Below are 17,906 nucleotides of genomic sequence, written 5' to 3' on the forward strand. Positions count from 1 at the left end.
TGAACTAGTTGAACAAGAAATTAAGAAAATATTTTCTCTGCACTTGCAGAAGAGGCTATTGCTGTTAAAAAAAATAATAATTTAGTGCTTAAACTCTGGCTCCAGATGCTTAGCCAATGACTTCCAGAAGTTCAGTGGTTTGATTTTCCTTAAAAATTAGAAACAAATATGTACCGTTGTTTATCTGGTATTTAATTTAAATTATTTTAACAGATAAGTTAGGCATTAACACAATTTGTCAATTTCAAATTAAATTTGAAGTAGATTTAATTTAAATTTAAAAATGCAATTTAAACAAAAAAATCTGATTTTTTTTTTAAATCATTGATTTTTATACACCCTTGCAGAGCAGAACAGTGATTTAAGAAAGCTGCTAGCTTTCAGTAGCCTTTAACGTTAGGAACTGAGTTTAAACAAGACAACATAAAGTTTAAACCATAAAATACTGAATTTTCACAGAGATCTTACAGTATAGTTCTAGATTTTTAAATGTACAGCTACGATCTCAAGACTAGTTCTTTAAGCAACAGCGAAAAGCTTTAGTAAACTGGTAACGGTTAGATCCCTAAGACAAAATGCAAATATTATTTCCTCCAGATTACAATGTTCTGTAGATGAAGAACAAATGACTGAATTTAGGCACAAGTACTTAGCTACAATACATTAGGTTTAAGCTATGTAACTCCATCCGCTTATGATTCTTAGGAAAAGATTTCAAATATTAAGGCTGCTAAAGGCTTTACTTCTTTCCTACTTCTAGAATAATCTTTCTTGGTATTTAGTTTGAATCAGGATATCTTCAGTTTATTAATTTGGAATTTCAATGAATCAAGAACAATGGTCTGGATTTACAGAACAAGAATCTCAACTATAAGGGAGTTGCAGAGCAAAAAACCTGCCTTTCTAGAATCCTGAAGGCCAAATTCTAGCTTTCCTCAAAGCACAGAAATTCCCTGGAATCTTAACAAATTCTGACTTCTAAATCTTCCTGTGGTTTAGAGCGAAGTGGGATTTATCTCACCCTTCAGCTGTCCAGGAAGTCTTATGGCATGGAGGTGATTTCTTGTTGACATCTTTGATGTTCAGGAAGGGACTCTCTTTCTTAAGGCTGCTTATATTTGAGGACTTTAGACCTTACGCTTTCAAAACCCAGGTTATTGTCCATAAAGGACTTCCAGTTAAAGAAACTCTCGAGAGAGAGAGAGAAAAGTCACGGAACACTTCTTAAATGAATAGGAGGGCTCTTCTTGGATAAAGATCAGGATGCCTCAGCATTTGGAACCTCAGGACCTGCACTGGATCTCTCAGGGGAAGAGAACTGCCTCTTAATGAGGAGAGAACAGTGAACTGATATTTTGTAACACTTTTCACACTGTTATTCTTCCCATTTTATTGAGGGGCTTGGTCTACCCCTAAAGTATGTGTTTGGCAGTTTCCCACTGGCCTTTTTAAATTTTGGCAAGGTATTTCCTTTTACTTAAGCTTGGTAGAATTCTATTTTTTATATACATATAACTTTGGCAGATAATATCAGTGTTTACTTTTAAGCATTTTTCTATTTTTATCTGTTTACATTTTCACATGTTCAGGAAGTTATTCAAATCAGACTAGAGTGGGGTCAGACAATTATGTAAAGACAGAAGATGCTGAGATACAGTGACTAGTAACATTTCCACTCTCCCCACGCCCCACCCCATTTGTTCTTGAATTCCTCTTTATGTTGCTTCAAAACAGACACCATGAAAAAGTACTCTGAAGAGTACAAGGTTAGAGAACCCTCCTTCACGATCTCTCTGAGGGCTGTACTATCATGCAGCAGTCACCATGGTTTTATTATACTTATGATCTTCCAATTACAGAGTGAATTATAGGATTTTCCCAAGATACAGAGTTTGCTGATATGTTTCATGAGCTGTCCAATACACAAGCCTATAATATTCAAAGACAAACTACAGGACAAAATTAACAGTGGAGAAGGGGTATGACCGTTTATTAATTTCCCCTTTAATAATACTACCACCCAGCTCTCATACAGTGCTTTTCATCCCTAGATCTCAAAGCAGTTTACAAAGAAGGTATTATCTTCATATTACATATGGGGAAATTGAGGCACTGGGCAGTGATATGACTTGCCCTAGGTCATCCACAAAGCTAGTGACAGAGCTGGAAGTACAAGACCCAGATTCTAAGTCCCAGCAAAATGCTCTTTTTAAATTCTAAACTTTTTTTAAAATCTGGAATAATTTGAAGAAGAATTCCTGGCATTTTACAGATATGCTTCTTTTGCAAAGCAAAGCAGCAACATGGCATCAGATAAGTAACCACACCATTTTACCCTTTATTGCTGACTGGCAGAAGACTGCCATGAAAAGGCATACCACACACACACAGCATGCTCTTCCTTCTGGGATCCTTAAAATAGGTGATCAGGACCCAAAAGAGGCATTCTGAGATATGCGATTTCCTACAAGTTAGAATACTTGCCAACAGTAACTAACACTTCTGAATAGGATCTACATGTGTTTATGGATAAAACTACGGGAGTGCAGTAAATAAAAAATTGCACACACTGTCATAGGATGTTAGTATCTCCTTCAGATTAAAGAAAAAATAAACTCATTTTTATTAAAATTATAATCACATTCATTTTCTGTACTCAACCCAGCAGACTCTCACAATGTAAGGCTCTGTCCAGAAGAAACAGAGCCCTAAGCAACACACACTAACTATGTAGTGTGATCCATTATCAAAGTTAAAAACCGAAAGCACAACTCCAGACTAGAACTCGAAGAAATGCTTATAGAGGGGAGGAAACTTGGAGGAAGAGGGATAGGTAACTCAGCTCTCTACTTGCTGCTCCATATCCTGGGTCCAGTTCCCTCCTGTGTAAGGCAAGGACACAAAGACATCGTAATTACTACAGTCCTTGACCTTATTACCCACCTTACACAGTGCCAATCAAAGACAGGGAGAAAGCTGTATTGATGTCAGTCTGGTTGTCTCCATAAATATTCAAGTATCTTATATAGCCCTTATATTACTTGAGCACCTTACAATTCATAAATTTTATCCTCACAACAACCACGTGAGGTACAGAAGTATTATCTACTTTCTTATGGATGGGGGAACTGAGGTACAGGGTAGATTAAGTGAGTTGCCCATGGTCACGCTGGAAATTTGTGGCTGACTCAGGAATCCTCATTACTCCCAGGGTGTGAAGCAGGGGTAGGCAACCTATGGCACATGCGCCAAAGGCAGCACGAAAGCTGATTTTCATTGGCACTCACACTGCCCGGGTCCTGGCCAGCGGTCAGAGGGGTTCTGCATTTTAGTTTAATTTTAAATGAAGCTTCTTAAACATTTTAAAAACCTCATTTACTTTACATACAACAATAGTTTAGTTATATTTTATAGACTTATAGAAAAGACTTTCGAAAAACATTAAAATGTATTACTGCGAAACCTTAAATTAGAGTGAATAAACGAAGACTTGGCACACCACTTCCGAAAGGCTGACGACCCTAGTCTGGAGCATAGGTGCAATCATTCCATAATCCTCCCCACAGGGATACTGGGGTACACATCTTAATAGTCACATCCCCACTTTTCTCCAACCTTTTTTCCAAATCCCTCCATGCTGCTCCAAAGAACCATCATTGGCCTAGTCTAGAGACCTATCCAGTAAACTGGGGTTTCTAGGTCACTAGAACAAATCAAAGAGTTCCGGGGCTAACTGATGTAATCTCCCTGCTCTGGGCATTGAGACCTGATGCACAGGGTCACAGCACCATTGAGGTTTGGCTCAGCTGACCCTCCCATCATGATGGAGGGTGCGGAGGGAGGAGACGGTAGCAGCTAGGTAAAAAGCCCTGTGACCATATGCACCAGGTTGCAACACCATGCACATATATTTGGCCCAGCCAGCCCCCCGGGCCAAATATGCGTATATGGTGCTTAGGCTGGGCCACACTTGAGCAGTGCTGAGACTCCAGAGGTTGCAATGGTCAGAGCAGGGAGCCAATCCCAACCAGTCATACAGGATATGAGATGTGAGGGAGCGGTTGGTGTCATATTCTCCAGTAAGTAACCCCCACCGTGTACCCTTACCCCCAACAGCCAGATGACCCCATCTTCCATACCCTACCCTGACCCACTAGCTCAGACCCCCATGTACCCGTAGCCCACAGACATGAATTCCCCCCACATCTCACCTCTCAAGCTCCAAAAATCTTCCCTCACTGCCTTACAGCTCCTTCTGCCCCCCCAATATATTCCCCATAGACCCCCAAATCCACCCATACCCTGCCCTACATGGGCCATGAATGGGGCCTGTGTTTGGCGGGGAGTGGGGGTGGAGACTATTGGCTTGCCAACCCTCATTGGACCCTTCTGCCCTGCAAATCCTTCCCCAAAACTTTAAAACTCTCAAATCCTTCTGCATTACAACCCAAGACCCCCAAATCCCACCCCTCACACTCAGGGCCCCATGGACTGTGGGGTTTTTTTGGTGGTCTGTGTCGCCTCACTTCTGCCAGTTGCAAGTGGGGCATTCCGTAGCTATTTATCTCTGTTCAGAGCATCTATAACCTTAGTTCTGAGTCCTTCCCACCCCAAGGAGCCACTGGAGGGCTGTGGGAAATTGGGTCGGGGGGGCCTCTCTGGGGGGTGGTCTCTGGGTCGCAACCACCTATCAAGGTTTACAAGGGGGTGTTGAGCTTAATAAAGGTTGGAGTACCACTGCATTAAACCACCTTCCTCCCCCAGGGAGATGGGAAATCTCCTCTCCAACCTTAGGGTGAGAAAGTAACATGCATGTGGGGGTAAGAACACTTTATTCTATTCTCCATCCCCAAAGTGTTAGAGATAAGTTTGGGCCCATTAGACCAAAGATTTGTCCATGTCCTCTAAGGACACATGAAAGTCAGGTTATTAATGCCAATTGAAAAAGTTCTTCCTTGTTTGACAAATTAGCAGGCAAGGGAAGAAACTGCCCTCCACACTGGGGAGGGCATCAAGCCCAGCACATTGTCAACACAATTCCTATTAATGCTTGTGGTGGGGCAGCTGCCCCACACAGAGAGAAGAAGGAGTTAAAAGCAGCACCAGGGAGGCAGCTCAGAACCCACTAATCAGGAAAGGGCTTATTGAGCCCACCAATAGGGAGCAAGCCTTGCTGAAGCAGCAAATCAGGGTCAGTGAAGGCCATATATAAAGGGCTGCTCAGCAGAGCTGAAGGGAGTCTCTCACTGGAGGGCAAGGGAGGAGGACTGGCTGCTTGAAGAAGTGCCATAGATAGAGCAGTGCTCGGCAGGGGCAGCAGAGTGGGAGGGTGAGCTGCTGGCTGATGCCTTGCTACAAGGGCTGAGAGGGTGCAAGAGCTACTGGGGAAGCGGCCCAGGGAAAATAGGCAGCAGGTTGGAGGACGGCAGTAAGTGGCTGCGGCTATAGGGTCCCTGGGTTGAGACCCAGAGTAGCAGGCGTGCCTGGGTCCCTACTCCCCCACTCCCCCTTGCACCTCACTTGCCAATGAGGAAAGTGGCCAGTATCTAGACTGCAGATTGCCCCTGAGGAGAGGGGCTAGACCCTGGACTGAAGTAGGCCGCTGAGGCAAGTGGGGGGTACTAAGGACTACCAGTCACCCAGAAGGGGGGAGATACCGGAGTGGGGGCACAGCCGGAGGACCATGCCCAGAAGAAGGGGCTGCAGTTTGGCAAGTGACGCAGGTCCAAAGAGTGGCATGACACCTCTAGCTGAAGGCGAACAGGCAAGCCGAGAGCTAATTCCCATAACGGCTAGCAGGAGGCGCCGCGATGCTGAGTCCCTCCCCGTCACAATACTGCTGTGTCGTATTAACACTTTATTTAAAACAAACAGTTTAACAAATTTTATTTTTGAGTGCATCAGACACAGTCATCAGAACTGACTGAACATTTTAGTTCCAAGACAGATAGCCTATTAAAATCCTATTGAAAAAAAGGATTTGTATTACCATTATGTATCAAGTTGGGCCTGCCTATTACATGTGATACAAAACATCATCCAATGTTTGAAGACTTCTACAGTTACCCGTGTACAATGAAGATGATTAACATTTTTATCATTTGGCTCACTTCTATATTGCCTTCATTTCATTTAACCTCTGCTAGTCTGAAGAGAAGCAGTCAGTCAATCCAAGTACTGAATGCAGTGTTGCACATTCCTGAACCTGGTCTACACTGTTATCTATACCATGTACTTCATCTGTAGATGCTTTATTGTAGGAAACATTCATTTCCTATCTATACAAATACCCTAATTTAGAGAGATCCAAATGGAACTCAGAGTGTTTTATTATGTAAGTGGAAAACTAGCACTCACAAGTAACTAAAGAACCAAGATCTATACAAACTTTTGGGAAATGAGGCTTTTTTTTAACCTTCCAAAACTTAGATAGGAGATTGGAAAAGTACAATTTTTAAAACTGTATCCACCATGATTCTATTTGGTTTAATAATATTTGCAAAACAACTGGTAAGTTATCCTGTCCTCAAGCTGAGATAGACTAAGCATGTTGAAAATAAAGCAAAAGGCATTAAGGCTCAAACAACCAGAGAAGTTATAGTGTCCATGCCAGCAGCATACAATACATTTAGCAAATACCATGAATCCACAAAAATGTTTCCTGAAAGCTCTATTACTGTGACACATGCACCGCAAAATGGCATCCTGTAACCCCCGTATTAATCACTCATATATCATTGTGATATTTTATACTAAACATACCATGTAAGATATCATATGAAAGGTCATGATCTGTTGAAACCCACTGTGCAAATATGTATATCATTAATGAGTATGAAGTTACGAGATTTTGCTGTATGGTTGTTACTGAAATATGCTGCAAGTTTGCTAGAGACATACAAAGGACTCCCGTCCAGAAGGGCGTTCAATGACCATTAATTAGCAGAGGAGCTGCAATTAAGGAATTTACAATTAAATGACAGTTGCCCAAACACCACACAATGGGGACTGCTTAACTCTATGGGTTTGGCTACACTTGCAGCTGTACATCGCTGGAGTTAAAACTGTCTTCGTACAGCTGTGTATGGAAAGCGCTGCAGTGTGGCCAAACTGACCGCTACCAGCGCTGCAGTGTGGCCATATTTGCAGCAGTGTTGGGAGTGGTGCATTATGGGCAGCTATCCCAGCGTTCACGTGGCTGCAACATGCTTTGCAAAAGAGAAGGGTGGGGTGGAGTGTGACAGGGAGCATGGGGGAGACAGAGAGAGAGTGGATTTTTGGAGCTGACACTGTGTCAGCTCCCTGCCTTGCAAGTTCCAACTACTTTCCCCACCCCTCTCTCATTCACTAAATGCAAATAGCCTTCTTTGTTTTTTCTCACAGACCAGATAAGCAGCTGCTCCGAAACGGACACCCTCCCCTCCCACCCGCTGCGCTGCTTCTCTCCTCAAGCAAACACTAACTGTGGACATTCCAAAGGGATCCCCCGCCTCTGCTCATTCACTGCAAACAGGAGCTGTGTTTGGTTTTTTTAGATAAGCAGCTCCAGGAGCCCCAAGTTCACAATAAAACAAAGAGAGGCATCACAACAAAACAAAGTGTTATCTTTACTTAAAGCATAATGGGAAGGTTCCGGAGGTCAGTTACAGCGTAGTAAGGTTAATCACTGTTTACACTGGCACCCCAGCTCTGCAACAGCAATGCTGTTCTCTTTATTCCTCTCGCTGAGGTGGAGTACATGCAGCGCTGTAGCCAGGGAGATACAGCGCTGTATATGCCTTGCCAGTGTGGACGGGGAATAAGTTACAGTACTGTAATGTACACCACCAGCGCTGTAACTCTCAAGTGTAGCCAAGCCCTATGACTCAGTTGCACAAGTCCACACCAGGAGGATTGCTCAACCTATTGATTCAGCAAAGCCCGCCAGGACATGTCTGGGCAAGTGTCTTCTAGACACATGGACTGAGGGTTTAAGAAACAGTGGCATCTTGCCTTGGCCTTTCTCCGCCCTCCCCGCAATGCTTGAAGCAACAAGAATCCTGAGAAGACAAAAACTTCAACTGAGGAAACTGGTCCAGGCTCAAGAGAGACCCGTATACTAAGAACTGTAACATGCAGTGGGGGTGAGAAAATTGCTTGCTAAATACTACCTAGTGTCATAAGGTTTAAAATTTAGATTGTGTGATTATCTTTTATTTTCTTTGGTAACTATCTCTGAACTCTTATGCCTACCACTTCTTATTTAAAATCTCTCTTTCCGTAATAAATCTTTTTTATATTTTATATAAAAAACTGTGATTTGTTTGAAATTCAATAGCAAAAAGCACAAGGTCATGCATTTAAGGAGTAATAACAAGAATTTTTGTTATAAGCTGGGGACGCGTCAGTTGGAAGTAACAGAGGAGGAGAAGGACCTTTGAGTATTGGTTGATCACAGGATGACTATGAGCCGCCCATGTGATATGGCCATGAAAAAAGCTAATGTAGTCTTGGGATGCATCAAGCAAGGAGGTGTTAGTACCATTATTCAAGGCACTGGTGAGACCACATCTGGAATACTGTGTGCAGTTCTGGTCTGCCATGTTTAAGAAGGATTAATTCAAACTGGAACAGGTACAGAGAAGGGCTACGAATATGATCCAAGGAATGGAAAACCTGTCTTATGAAAGGAGACTCAAAGAGCTCAGCTTGTTTAGCCTAACCAAAAGAAGGCTGAGGAGAGATATGATTGCTCTCTATAAATATATCAGAGAGAGATAAATACCAGGGAGGGAGAGGAATTATTTAAGCTCAGTACCAATGTGGACACAAGAACAAATGGTTATAAACTGGCCATCAGGAAGTTTAGACTTGAAATTAGACAAAGATTTCTAACTATCAGAGGAGTGAAGTTCTGGAACAGCCTTCCAAGGGGAGCAGTGAGGGCAAAAGACGTATCTGGCTTCAAGACTAAGTTTGATAAGTTTATGGAGGGGATGGTATGATGGGCTAGCCTAATTTTGGCAATTAATTGATTTTGACTATTAGCGGTAAATATGCCCAATGGCCTGTGATGGGATGGGATCTGAGTTAAAGAGAATTCTTTCCTGGGCGTCTGGCTGGCGAGTCTTGCCTACATGTTCAGGTTTAGCTGATTGCCATATTTGGGGTCAGGAAGGAATTTTCCTCTGGGGCAGAGTGGCAGAGACCCTGGGGTTTTTTCGCCTTCCTCTGCAGCGTGGGGCACAGGTCACTTGCTGGAGGATTCTCTGCACCTTGAAGTCTTTAAACCACAATTTGAGGACTTCAATAGCTCAGACATAGGTTAAGGGTTTGTTATAGGGGTGGGTTGGTGAGATTCTGTGGCCTGCGTTGTGCAGGAGGTCAGACTAGATGATCATAATGGTTCCTTCTGACCTTAAGTCTATGATTCTAAGTGCTTGGGAAATCTCAGCTCAGGTACAAAGGCTGGTGCATGTTCTCTCCATATTGAGAGAGAGAGGGGCAGGCAGAGTAATAAACTTACACCGTTCAGACTTCTGATCAGGGGTGGTCAGTCCAGGGGTGCAAGGCTGGGAAGCTGGGAGGAACTGGCTGGTGCCTCTCTCTATGTGATTTGTGAGTGGCTTTGGGAGCATTCATGCAATCTAGCTGGGTGTGGGGCTCCACATGCTGTTGTGCTGAGTGACAGCAGCTCCTGGAGAGGTTTGCTGCTTGTCACTAGCAAAGCATTGTGAGAGATAGCCCAGGCAGAAGAGTTAAGGGGGAATAACAGAACCCCAGTTCCAGGTTGCACCCTGGGAATGCCATTACAATTTATGCTGAGATGCTCTCAAGTTTCTTCAAGCAACATCAAGATTCAGAAGACCTTAGCACACTTCAATACATCCAAACATGAAACTGAGGCATCCAAAAAACTGCCAACACCGATATGATGCACATACCACTTTTTGAATCAACTCAAATTGACAACTAGCCTGGAGTTATTACTGATGTGACATGGAATTATTCTGATTAGTATTAAACCCACTAAATTCTCAAGGATTCAAATATAACTTACCACAGCAAGCTGTGTCCGGGAAGCTACCGTGTGAAACACGGCAGGCATCATGAGAGATTCTTCAACTTTTAATTCCATCTCATTCTCTGCTGAAAATGTGGTTTTGGGAATAGCTGGTGGGCGTTCACATAAGATCATCTCTTTGTTAAACAAGAAAATTGGGTTTGTGTCCTATATTAAAATAAAAATATCTTCATAAAGAACTTTGAGAAAATAAAACATGCACATACTCCAATCAACTAATTGCACTAGCATGTTCTGAAAACAGCATAACTTACATAACTATTCATGGCACGTTACTTATATGAGTATTGCATCCAAGAGAATTATATGTAAAACCACTCATTTCCTGATACGAAAAGCCAAGAACAAACAAAAAAAAGTTTCTCCAGAAAAAAAAAACAACATCATAAACCTCAACCCCCCCACCTCCAAAAACCCCCACACATCACTAGAAAGCTAGAACTCACGCATCCTCTCAACACTTTGTTTTGTAAGGGGACAAAGAGAGATACTATAGCATACACTTACTGTTCCAGCACTGTAACTACAGACTCTTCTGTCTGCTGCCATACACTCCCCTCCATTGACAACCAGCACCTGGTGCTGAATGGCAATCTTATACTTGGTTTGGATTGCATGTTTAAGGTCAGACACACTAAAAAGGGAAAACAGGAACTTTAGTATCAATATCTTATTTAAGCAACTGATCTTCTCTCATGCATAATATTTCTGTAACATACAAAGTAATTTTTAACTCTAGCAGCAGTAGGAAAAAAACTAACAGGGCAAAATGCATGGTTGTGTAAATACTACAATCCGTTGTATTCTGGCTACCAATTCATAGACTAAGAGCAAAACATGACCCATCCTCAGAGAAATGTGTTTACAAAATGATACATCTCAGCTATTTACACAAGAAGCACATCTGCAACTGTAATGCTGGAGTCCAGGATTAACATGCATTTCTGGCAATTACTGCCAAAGTTATATTAAACTCTGAACATGAGCCAACTACTGGCTCAGTTTAACTCTCATCTTCCACAGTCTAATATTATCTTAGGAGAAGTTATAAGAACATAAGAACAGTCATAGTAGGTCAGACTAATGGTCCACCTAGCCCAGTATCCTGACATCCAAGAGCGGCCAATATCAGATGATTCAGAAGGAATGAACAGAACAAAGCAATTATGGAGAGATCCATCCCATGTCATACACTGCCAACTTTTGGCAGTAAGAAACTAGGGACACTAAGAGGATGGGATTGCATCCCTGACCATCTTTGCTAATAGCCATTGAGGGAGCTATCCTCTCTGAACTTATCTAATTCTTTTTTAAACCCTGTTATAGTTTTGGCCTTCACAACATGCCCTGGTTCTTATTATTTGAAGGGGTAAATAATACTTCCTTATTCACTTTCTACACACCATCCATGATTTTGTAGACCTCTACAATATCCCCTCCCACACATCCCCAGTTGCCTCTTTTCCAAGATGAAACATCCCAGTCTTTTTAATCTCTCCTCATATGGAAGTTGTTCCATATCCTTAATCACTTTGTTGCCCTTCTATGTACTTTTTCCAATTATAATGTATCTTTTTTTTTAGATGAACTGACCAGAACTACAAGCAGTATTCAAGGTATGGGTGTACCATGGGCTTATGATATTTTCTGTCTTATTAGCTAACCCTTTCCTAGCTTTTTTCACTGCAGCTAAGCATTGAGCAGATGTTTTCCAAGAACTATTCACAATCACAACAGGATCTCTTCCTTGAGAGGCAATAACTAATTTACACACATCATTTGTATGTATAGTTGAGATTTTGTTTTCTAATATGCACTACTTGCATTTAGCAATGTTGAATTTCATCTGTCATTTGTTGCCCACCCAGTTTGTGAAATCCCTTTGTAACTATTAGCAGTCTGCTTTAGACTTTACTATCTTGAGTAATTTCGTATCATGTGCAAACTTTGCCACCTCACTGCTTACCCCCTTTTCCAGATCATTTATGAATATACTGAACACTGGACCCAGTACTGATCCTTGAGGGACCCTACTATTTACCTCTCTCCATTCTGAAAACTCACCATTTATTTCTACCCTTTGTTTTCTGTCTTTTAAGCAGTTTATGAGAGGACCATCCTTCTTATCACATCTGCTTACTTTGCTGAATAGCTTTCGGTGAGGGACCTTGTCAAAAAGTCCATGTACACTAAATCAACTGGATCACTCTTTCCCACATTTGTTGACCCTTTCAAAGAATCCTAGTAGATTGGTGAGGCATGATTTCCCTTCATAAAAGCCATTTTGACTTGACCAACAAATCGTGTAACTCTTCATGTCTGATAATTCTGTTCTTTACTACAGGTTCAACCAATTTCTTGTTACTGAAATTAGGCTTACTGGCCTACAATTGCCATAATCAACTCTGGAGCCTTTTTTTTTAAAATTGGTATCACATTAGCTATCCTTCAGCCACCTGATTCAGAGGCTGATTTAAGTGATAGGTTACATACCACAGTTAATAGTTCTGCAGTTTCATATTTGAGTTCCTTCAGAACTCTTGGGAGAATATCATCTAGTCCTGGGGACTTACTGCTGTTTAATTTATCAATTTGTTCCAAAATCTCCTCTAGTGACACCTCTGGTTAGGACAGTCCCTCAGATTTGTCACCCAGAAACAAAAGCTCAGGTGTGGGAATGAATCTGCTGTAAAGATGGATGCAAGAATTAATTGAGCTTCTCCGCAATGACCTTATCTTCCTTCACTGCTCCATTAGAACCTCTATTATCCAGTGGCCCCACTAGTGATTTGGCAGGCTTCCTGCTTCTGATATACTTTAAAAAAATTCTTAGTTTTTATGTCTCTTGCTAGTTGTTCTTCAAATACTTGTTTGGCTTGCCTAATTTTACTTTTACACTTCACTTGCCAGAATTTATGCTTGTTTCTATCTTCCTCAGTAGGATCTGATTTCCAATTTTAAACGATTCTTTTTATCTCGAACTGCCTCTTTTACTCTGTTTAGCCATGGTGGCATTTTTTAGTCCTTTCAGTGTTTGTTTTGGTTTTTTTTAAATTTGGGATATACATATAGTTTGAGCCTCTATTATGGTATTTTAAAAAAGTTTCCATGCAGCTTGCTGGTATTTCACTCTTGTGACTGTTCCTTTTAATTTCCATTTAACTAATTTACTATTTTGTGCAGTTCCCTTTTTGAAGTTAAATGCTACTGTGCTGAGATTCTTTGGTACCTTCCCTCCGACAAGGATGTTAAACTAATTACATAATGGTCACTATTAACAAGTGTTTAGCTGTCATCATCTCTTGACCAGATCCTGTGTGCCACTTGAGACTAAATCAAAAATTGCCTCTCCTCTTGTGGCTTCCAGGACCAGCTGCTCAAACAAGCAGTCATTAATGCTATCTAGAAATTTTACTTCTGCATCCCATTCTGAAGTGACATATACCCAGACTATATTGGGATAGTTGAAATCCCCCATTACTATTGAGTTTTCTTATTTTTATATCCCCTCTTATTTCCCAGAGCATTTCATAATCACCATTACCATAGTGGTCAGATGGTCAGTAATATATTCCTACTGTTAGACCCTTATTCTTCAAGCATGGAATTTCTATCCATAAAGATACAGGTACAATTTGATTGATACAAAGGTACAATTTGATACATAAAGGTACAATTTGATTGATCTAATATTAGATTTGATTCTATGCTTTCTTTCACATATAGTGACACTCTCTCACCAGCATGACCTACTTTGTCATTCCTATGGATTTTGTATTCTGGTGTTATGTCCTACTGATTATCATAGTTGCACCAAGTTTCTGTGATAGTTATTATATTAATATCCTCATTTAATACCAGGCACGGAAGTTCATCCATCTTAACGTTTAGATTTTGTGCATTTATATAGAAGAACTTATAAAATTTGTCAATATTATTTGTCTTCCTTCATGTGACTGGCTCTCTGCTGTCTCAGATAGACATAATAATAAATACATCATTTTTGGGACTTATCACAGAATAAGTGAATGTGACTTTTTCATTTGATTGTTTCTCTTCAGCTCCTACCTGTACTTTATCAACTTCTATCCTCACCTCTTTACTAGGGTATAGAGAATACCCTTAACAGATTCCTCCCCAAGGGATGTGTCTGTCCCAACTGTGAGAACCTCTGCAACTGCTGGCTTCCCCCCCTTAGTTTAAAAATTCCTCTACAACATTTTTAAATTTTACATGCCAGCAATCTGGTTCTGATTTGGTTTAGGTACAACCCATCCTTCTTGTACAGAAACTCCTCACTTAACGTTGTAGTTATGTTCCTGAAAAATGCTACTTTAAGCGAAACAATGTTACGCGAATCAATTCCCCCATAATTAATGTAAATGGGGGGGGGAAATAGGTTCCAGATAATTTTTTCACCAGACAAAAGATTAATTTTTATACATATATATAATATATATACACACACACACACACACACACACACACACACACAGAGTAAGTTTTAAACAAAATTCAATATTGTAAACACAATATTGGGTGGGATATTTCCCAGAGACTGCCTTACTGCTAAATAATGAACTAGCACTCAGCTGAGCCCTCAAGGGTTAAACACATAATGTAGCCTCACACTTACAAGGCAGCAGGAATGGAGGGAGGAGACACAGCAAGGCAGAAGATAGGGGTGTGTGTGTGCGTGCGAGACAGAGATTCACATACCAGGTGTGTGTGAGAGAGACATGCATTGCCCCTTTAAGTGTACGCTGACCCCACTCTAAGTACATTGCCTTTTTAAGTAGATCAGCAAATTGAGACAGCAGCTGCTGCCAGCAAGTGCCCTCCATCCTGAGCTCTGTCCTGTCCCCCACCAACTCTATGGAGATAGGGTACAGGAGCAGGGAGAGGGAGACACCCTGACATTAGCACACTTCTTCTTCCCACCCTCTCTGCACAGCAAGCAGGAGGCTCCCAGGCATAGCTCCAAGGCAGACGGCAGGAGCACCATAAGGAAATGGGGGGAGGGACAGCTGAACTGCCAGAAATTGATAGCCTGCTGGGCAACTGCAGCACAGGGAATTTAGGGAAGCTGATGAGGGACTGCCGGCCCATCCCGGTTCCAAGCCCCCATGAGCTAGCTCCAATGGGCTGCTCTTTCTGCAAGCAGTAGACAAAGCAGGCAGCTGCCAAACAGTTGTAAGGGAGCATTGTGCAACGTTAAATGAGCATGTTCTCTAATTAATCAGCAACGTAACAAGGAAACAATGTTAACTGGGACGACATTAAGTGAGGAGTTACTGTATAGGCTCATTCTTTCCTAACAAACATAAAACAGTCCTTCCTACACCATCCATGCATTGAGATCCTACAGTTCTGCCTGTCTACCTGGCCCTGTATAAGGAACTGGAACCATTTCAGAGAATGCTACCATGGAGGTTCTGGACTTCTAATCCCCTACTTAGCAGCCTAAATTTGGCCTCCCTCACCTATCTTGCTCTATGTCACTAGTACCTACATCTACCACAATCACCAGGCCCTCTGGCTTCTCCCCAGAATTGCATGTAAGTCTGTCTAGATGTCTCAAGAGATCCACAACCTTTGTACCCAGAAGGGAATTTACCATGTGGTTCTCCTGGTCAACACAAACCCAACTAAATACATTTCTAATAATTAAATACCCTATTACTATCACCTGTCTGTTCTTAGTAACTGAGGTCCCCTCCCCCAGAGGGATAGCCTCATTGTAAGAGGATACTATGACATCTGGAAGGAGGGTCCCAACTACAGGATTTTTTTAAATGTTTTGTGTATTTTTATCAGCTAGTATTGACTGGTCCATTATATCCAGTAAATGCTAGAACACTTTAGAAAACTCCATTTTAACATCAGCAGCAAATATCCGATCAAATCATGATGTTGCTTTGGAACATGTCAAGAGGACACCACATTAGACAATCCATACTGAAGACAACATTCCAAATGTGGCCAGACACAAAAGCTTTATGTCAGTAAGCCACTGTTGCCTGTTATGTACCATCCCAGCAGTCTTATTTTTTCTTCCTGATGCTACTCTATGCCCACAATCCTTATATTATTGCTTACCAAGACATCAGGCATCTTTCTTCCACTGTTTCCCTTTTCCCTTTCTGGGCACGTTTCCTCAATCATTAAGAAAATACTTCAGAGCAAGTTAGAAATTTTATTTTAGTTTTGTTTTTCCATTTTAAATACTAGTGAATTCTTGGCTGCTTCAGATCAACAGAATGACATTATTTTATGCATAAAAGTAATGCAAAGTATATCAGTTAAGGACTATACTGGATAGCACATTTTGGCTACAGCTGCATATGAATATTAAAAATTGCATGGCTCATTTATAGGTATAGGTATATTTTTCTGGTAGTGGAGGATAATTAAAATGAGCATTAATTATGTTGAACCATCTAGTTGCAGAGACTGTAATGTTATTGCTTACACATATGGAGGATAATTTCAGTATTCTGTCTAGCGTACACACACACACGCAGAGGCTTTATTTTCAAGAAAAAACCCACAGCAGTTCACTCATTTTCTTACTTCTGTACCGCAAGTTCTGTGTCAAAGGTGAGGGTAGTTCCAGTGTTGACCACAAATACATATAACTTCATGATGACTTCTGTGTGTTCCTGAAGTTTATACCTTCCACTTTGGTAGTATCATTTAGAAACTGCAAAGAAACCCAAGCACATCGTATCATTTACAGTTAACTCACTTTTGGAAAAAAAAAAAAAAAAACTAGGAAGGTAGCTAAACCACAAAAGCAACTTATTAGATCTTTCAACTGACAACATACTGGAAGGGCCCATGGTGGCAGAACTGATGTAATTGCTTCTAAATCATCCCCAGTAGATGATGAGGCACTGTCAGATATTGCCATTTATTATTTCGGACTATTTTGTGGCTATTTGTTTCAGTAATATGAAATAAAACTATACAATTATTGTATAATGAACATAAAAGTACATCACACAAACCAATATTTGCTTACATCTCTAGAATGTATATTTGTAATTTATCATTTATAATATGTTTTACTCATATCCTCTTTCACCACACAAAATCCTTAACAACAAATTTGGACTAGCTACCAACATTTTGAAGGACTTTATCTTTGTCCCCAGTTTTTGTCACTCAGAATTTATTTGGTCTAAAATCCATTTTAAATATATGGATAGAAAGGTTATGGCAATAGTTACCACTCTTATTTTTGTTGGTGCTCATCTTAAAGTGGATTTGCTGACTGGTGTCCCCAGGTTCCCTCCGCAGTACCCCAGCAATATGACCTGATATAGGGTATGTCTACACAGCAAAAACTGTGCACAAGCTTGCCTACCTGAGCTAGCTCGAACCCAGCTATAACAACAGTAACAATAGTAATGAAGTATGAGTAATATAAGCCTGGCACACACTCTGAGTATGTACTCAGCTCATTAGCCTACACTGAAGCTCACACTATACTGTCTTCACTATTACTGTTACCCATACTAGCAAGATTCGATCTAGTACGAGGGAAGGTTAACCCAGGCACAATTTTTGCTGTGTAGACATACCTATAGTAACATCTTTTGTCCTTTATCATGACCTCTTTCCTTCCTGGTCTATTGTCTGTTCTTGTTCTGTTTAGTTTTATCTTTGTTTTTGTTTAGTTTTACCAGGTCCCCCTTCTCACTCCTCTAACCACTAGAAGGCTAAATGCTACTTAGAGTTACTCCTGGCGGAATTCTGTGCCAAAATTTAAAAATTTCTGCAACAAAATATTAAAAATAATGCACACAATATTTTAAAAGTCTGCAAAATTCTGAATATT

At 41.0% G+C, this 17,906-nt stretch overlaps 1 protein-coding gene across 1 annotated transcript in view; it reads right to left on the reverse strand.

Annotated features, from left to right (window-relative positions):
* The window catches only part of RB1CC1 (RB1 inducible coiled-coil 1), a 176,599-nt gene that overhangs the window by 133,728 nt on the left and 24,965 nt on the right, over positions 1-17,906 (reverse strand). The window contains 3 exon segments of the mRNA XM_030553083.1: positions 10,040-10,210; positions 10,571-10,697; positions 16,637-16,766. Of these exon segments, the coding sequence (XP_030408943.1) occupies positions 10,040-10,210; positions 10,571-10,697; positions 16,637-16,707 (369 nt within the window). The 5' untranslated portion in view covers positions 16,708-16,766.

The sequence above is a fragment of the Gopherus evgoodei genome, chromosome 2, assembly GCF_007399415.2.
Source record: "Gopherus evgoodei ecotype Sinaloan lineage chromosome 2, rGopEvg1_v1.p, whole genome shotgun sequence".
Lineage (NCBI taxonomy): Eukaryota > Metazoa > Chordata > Testudines > Testudinidae > Gopherus > Gopherus evgoodei.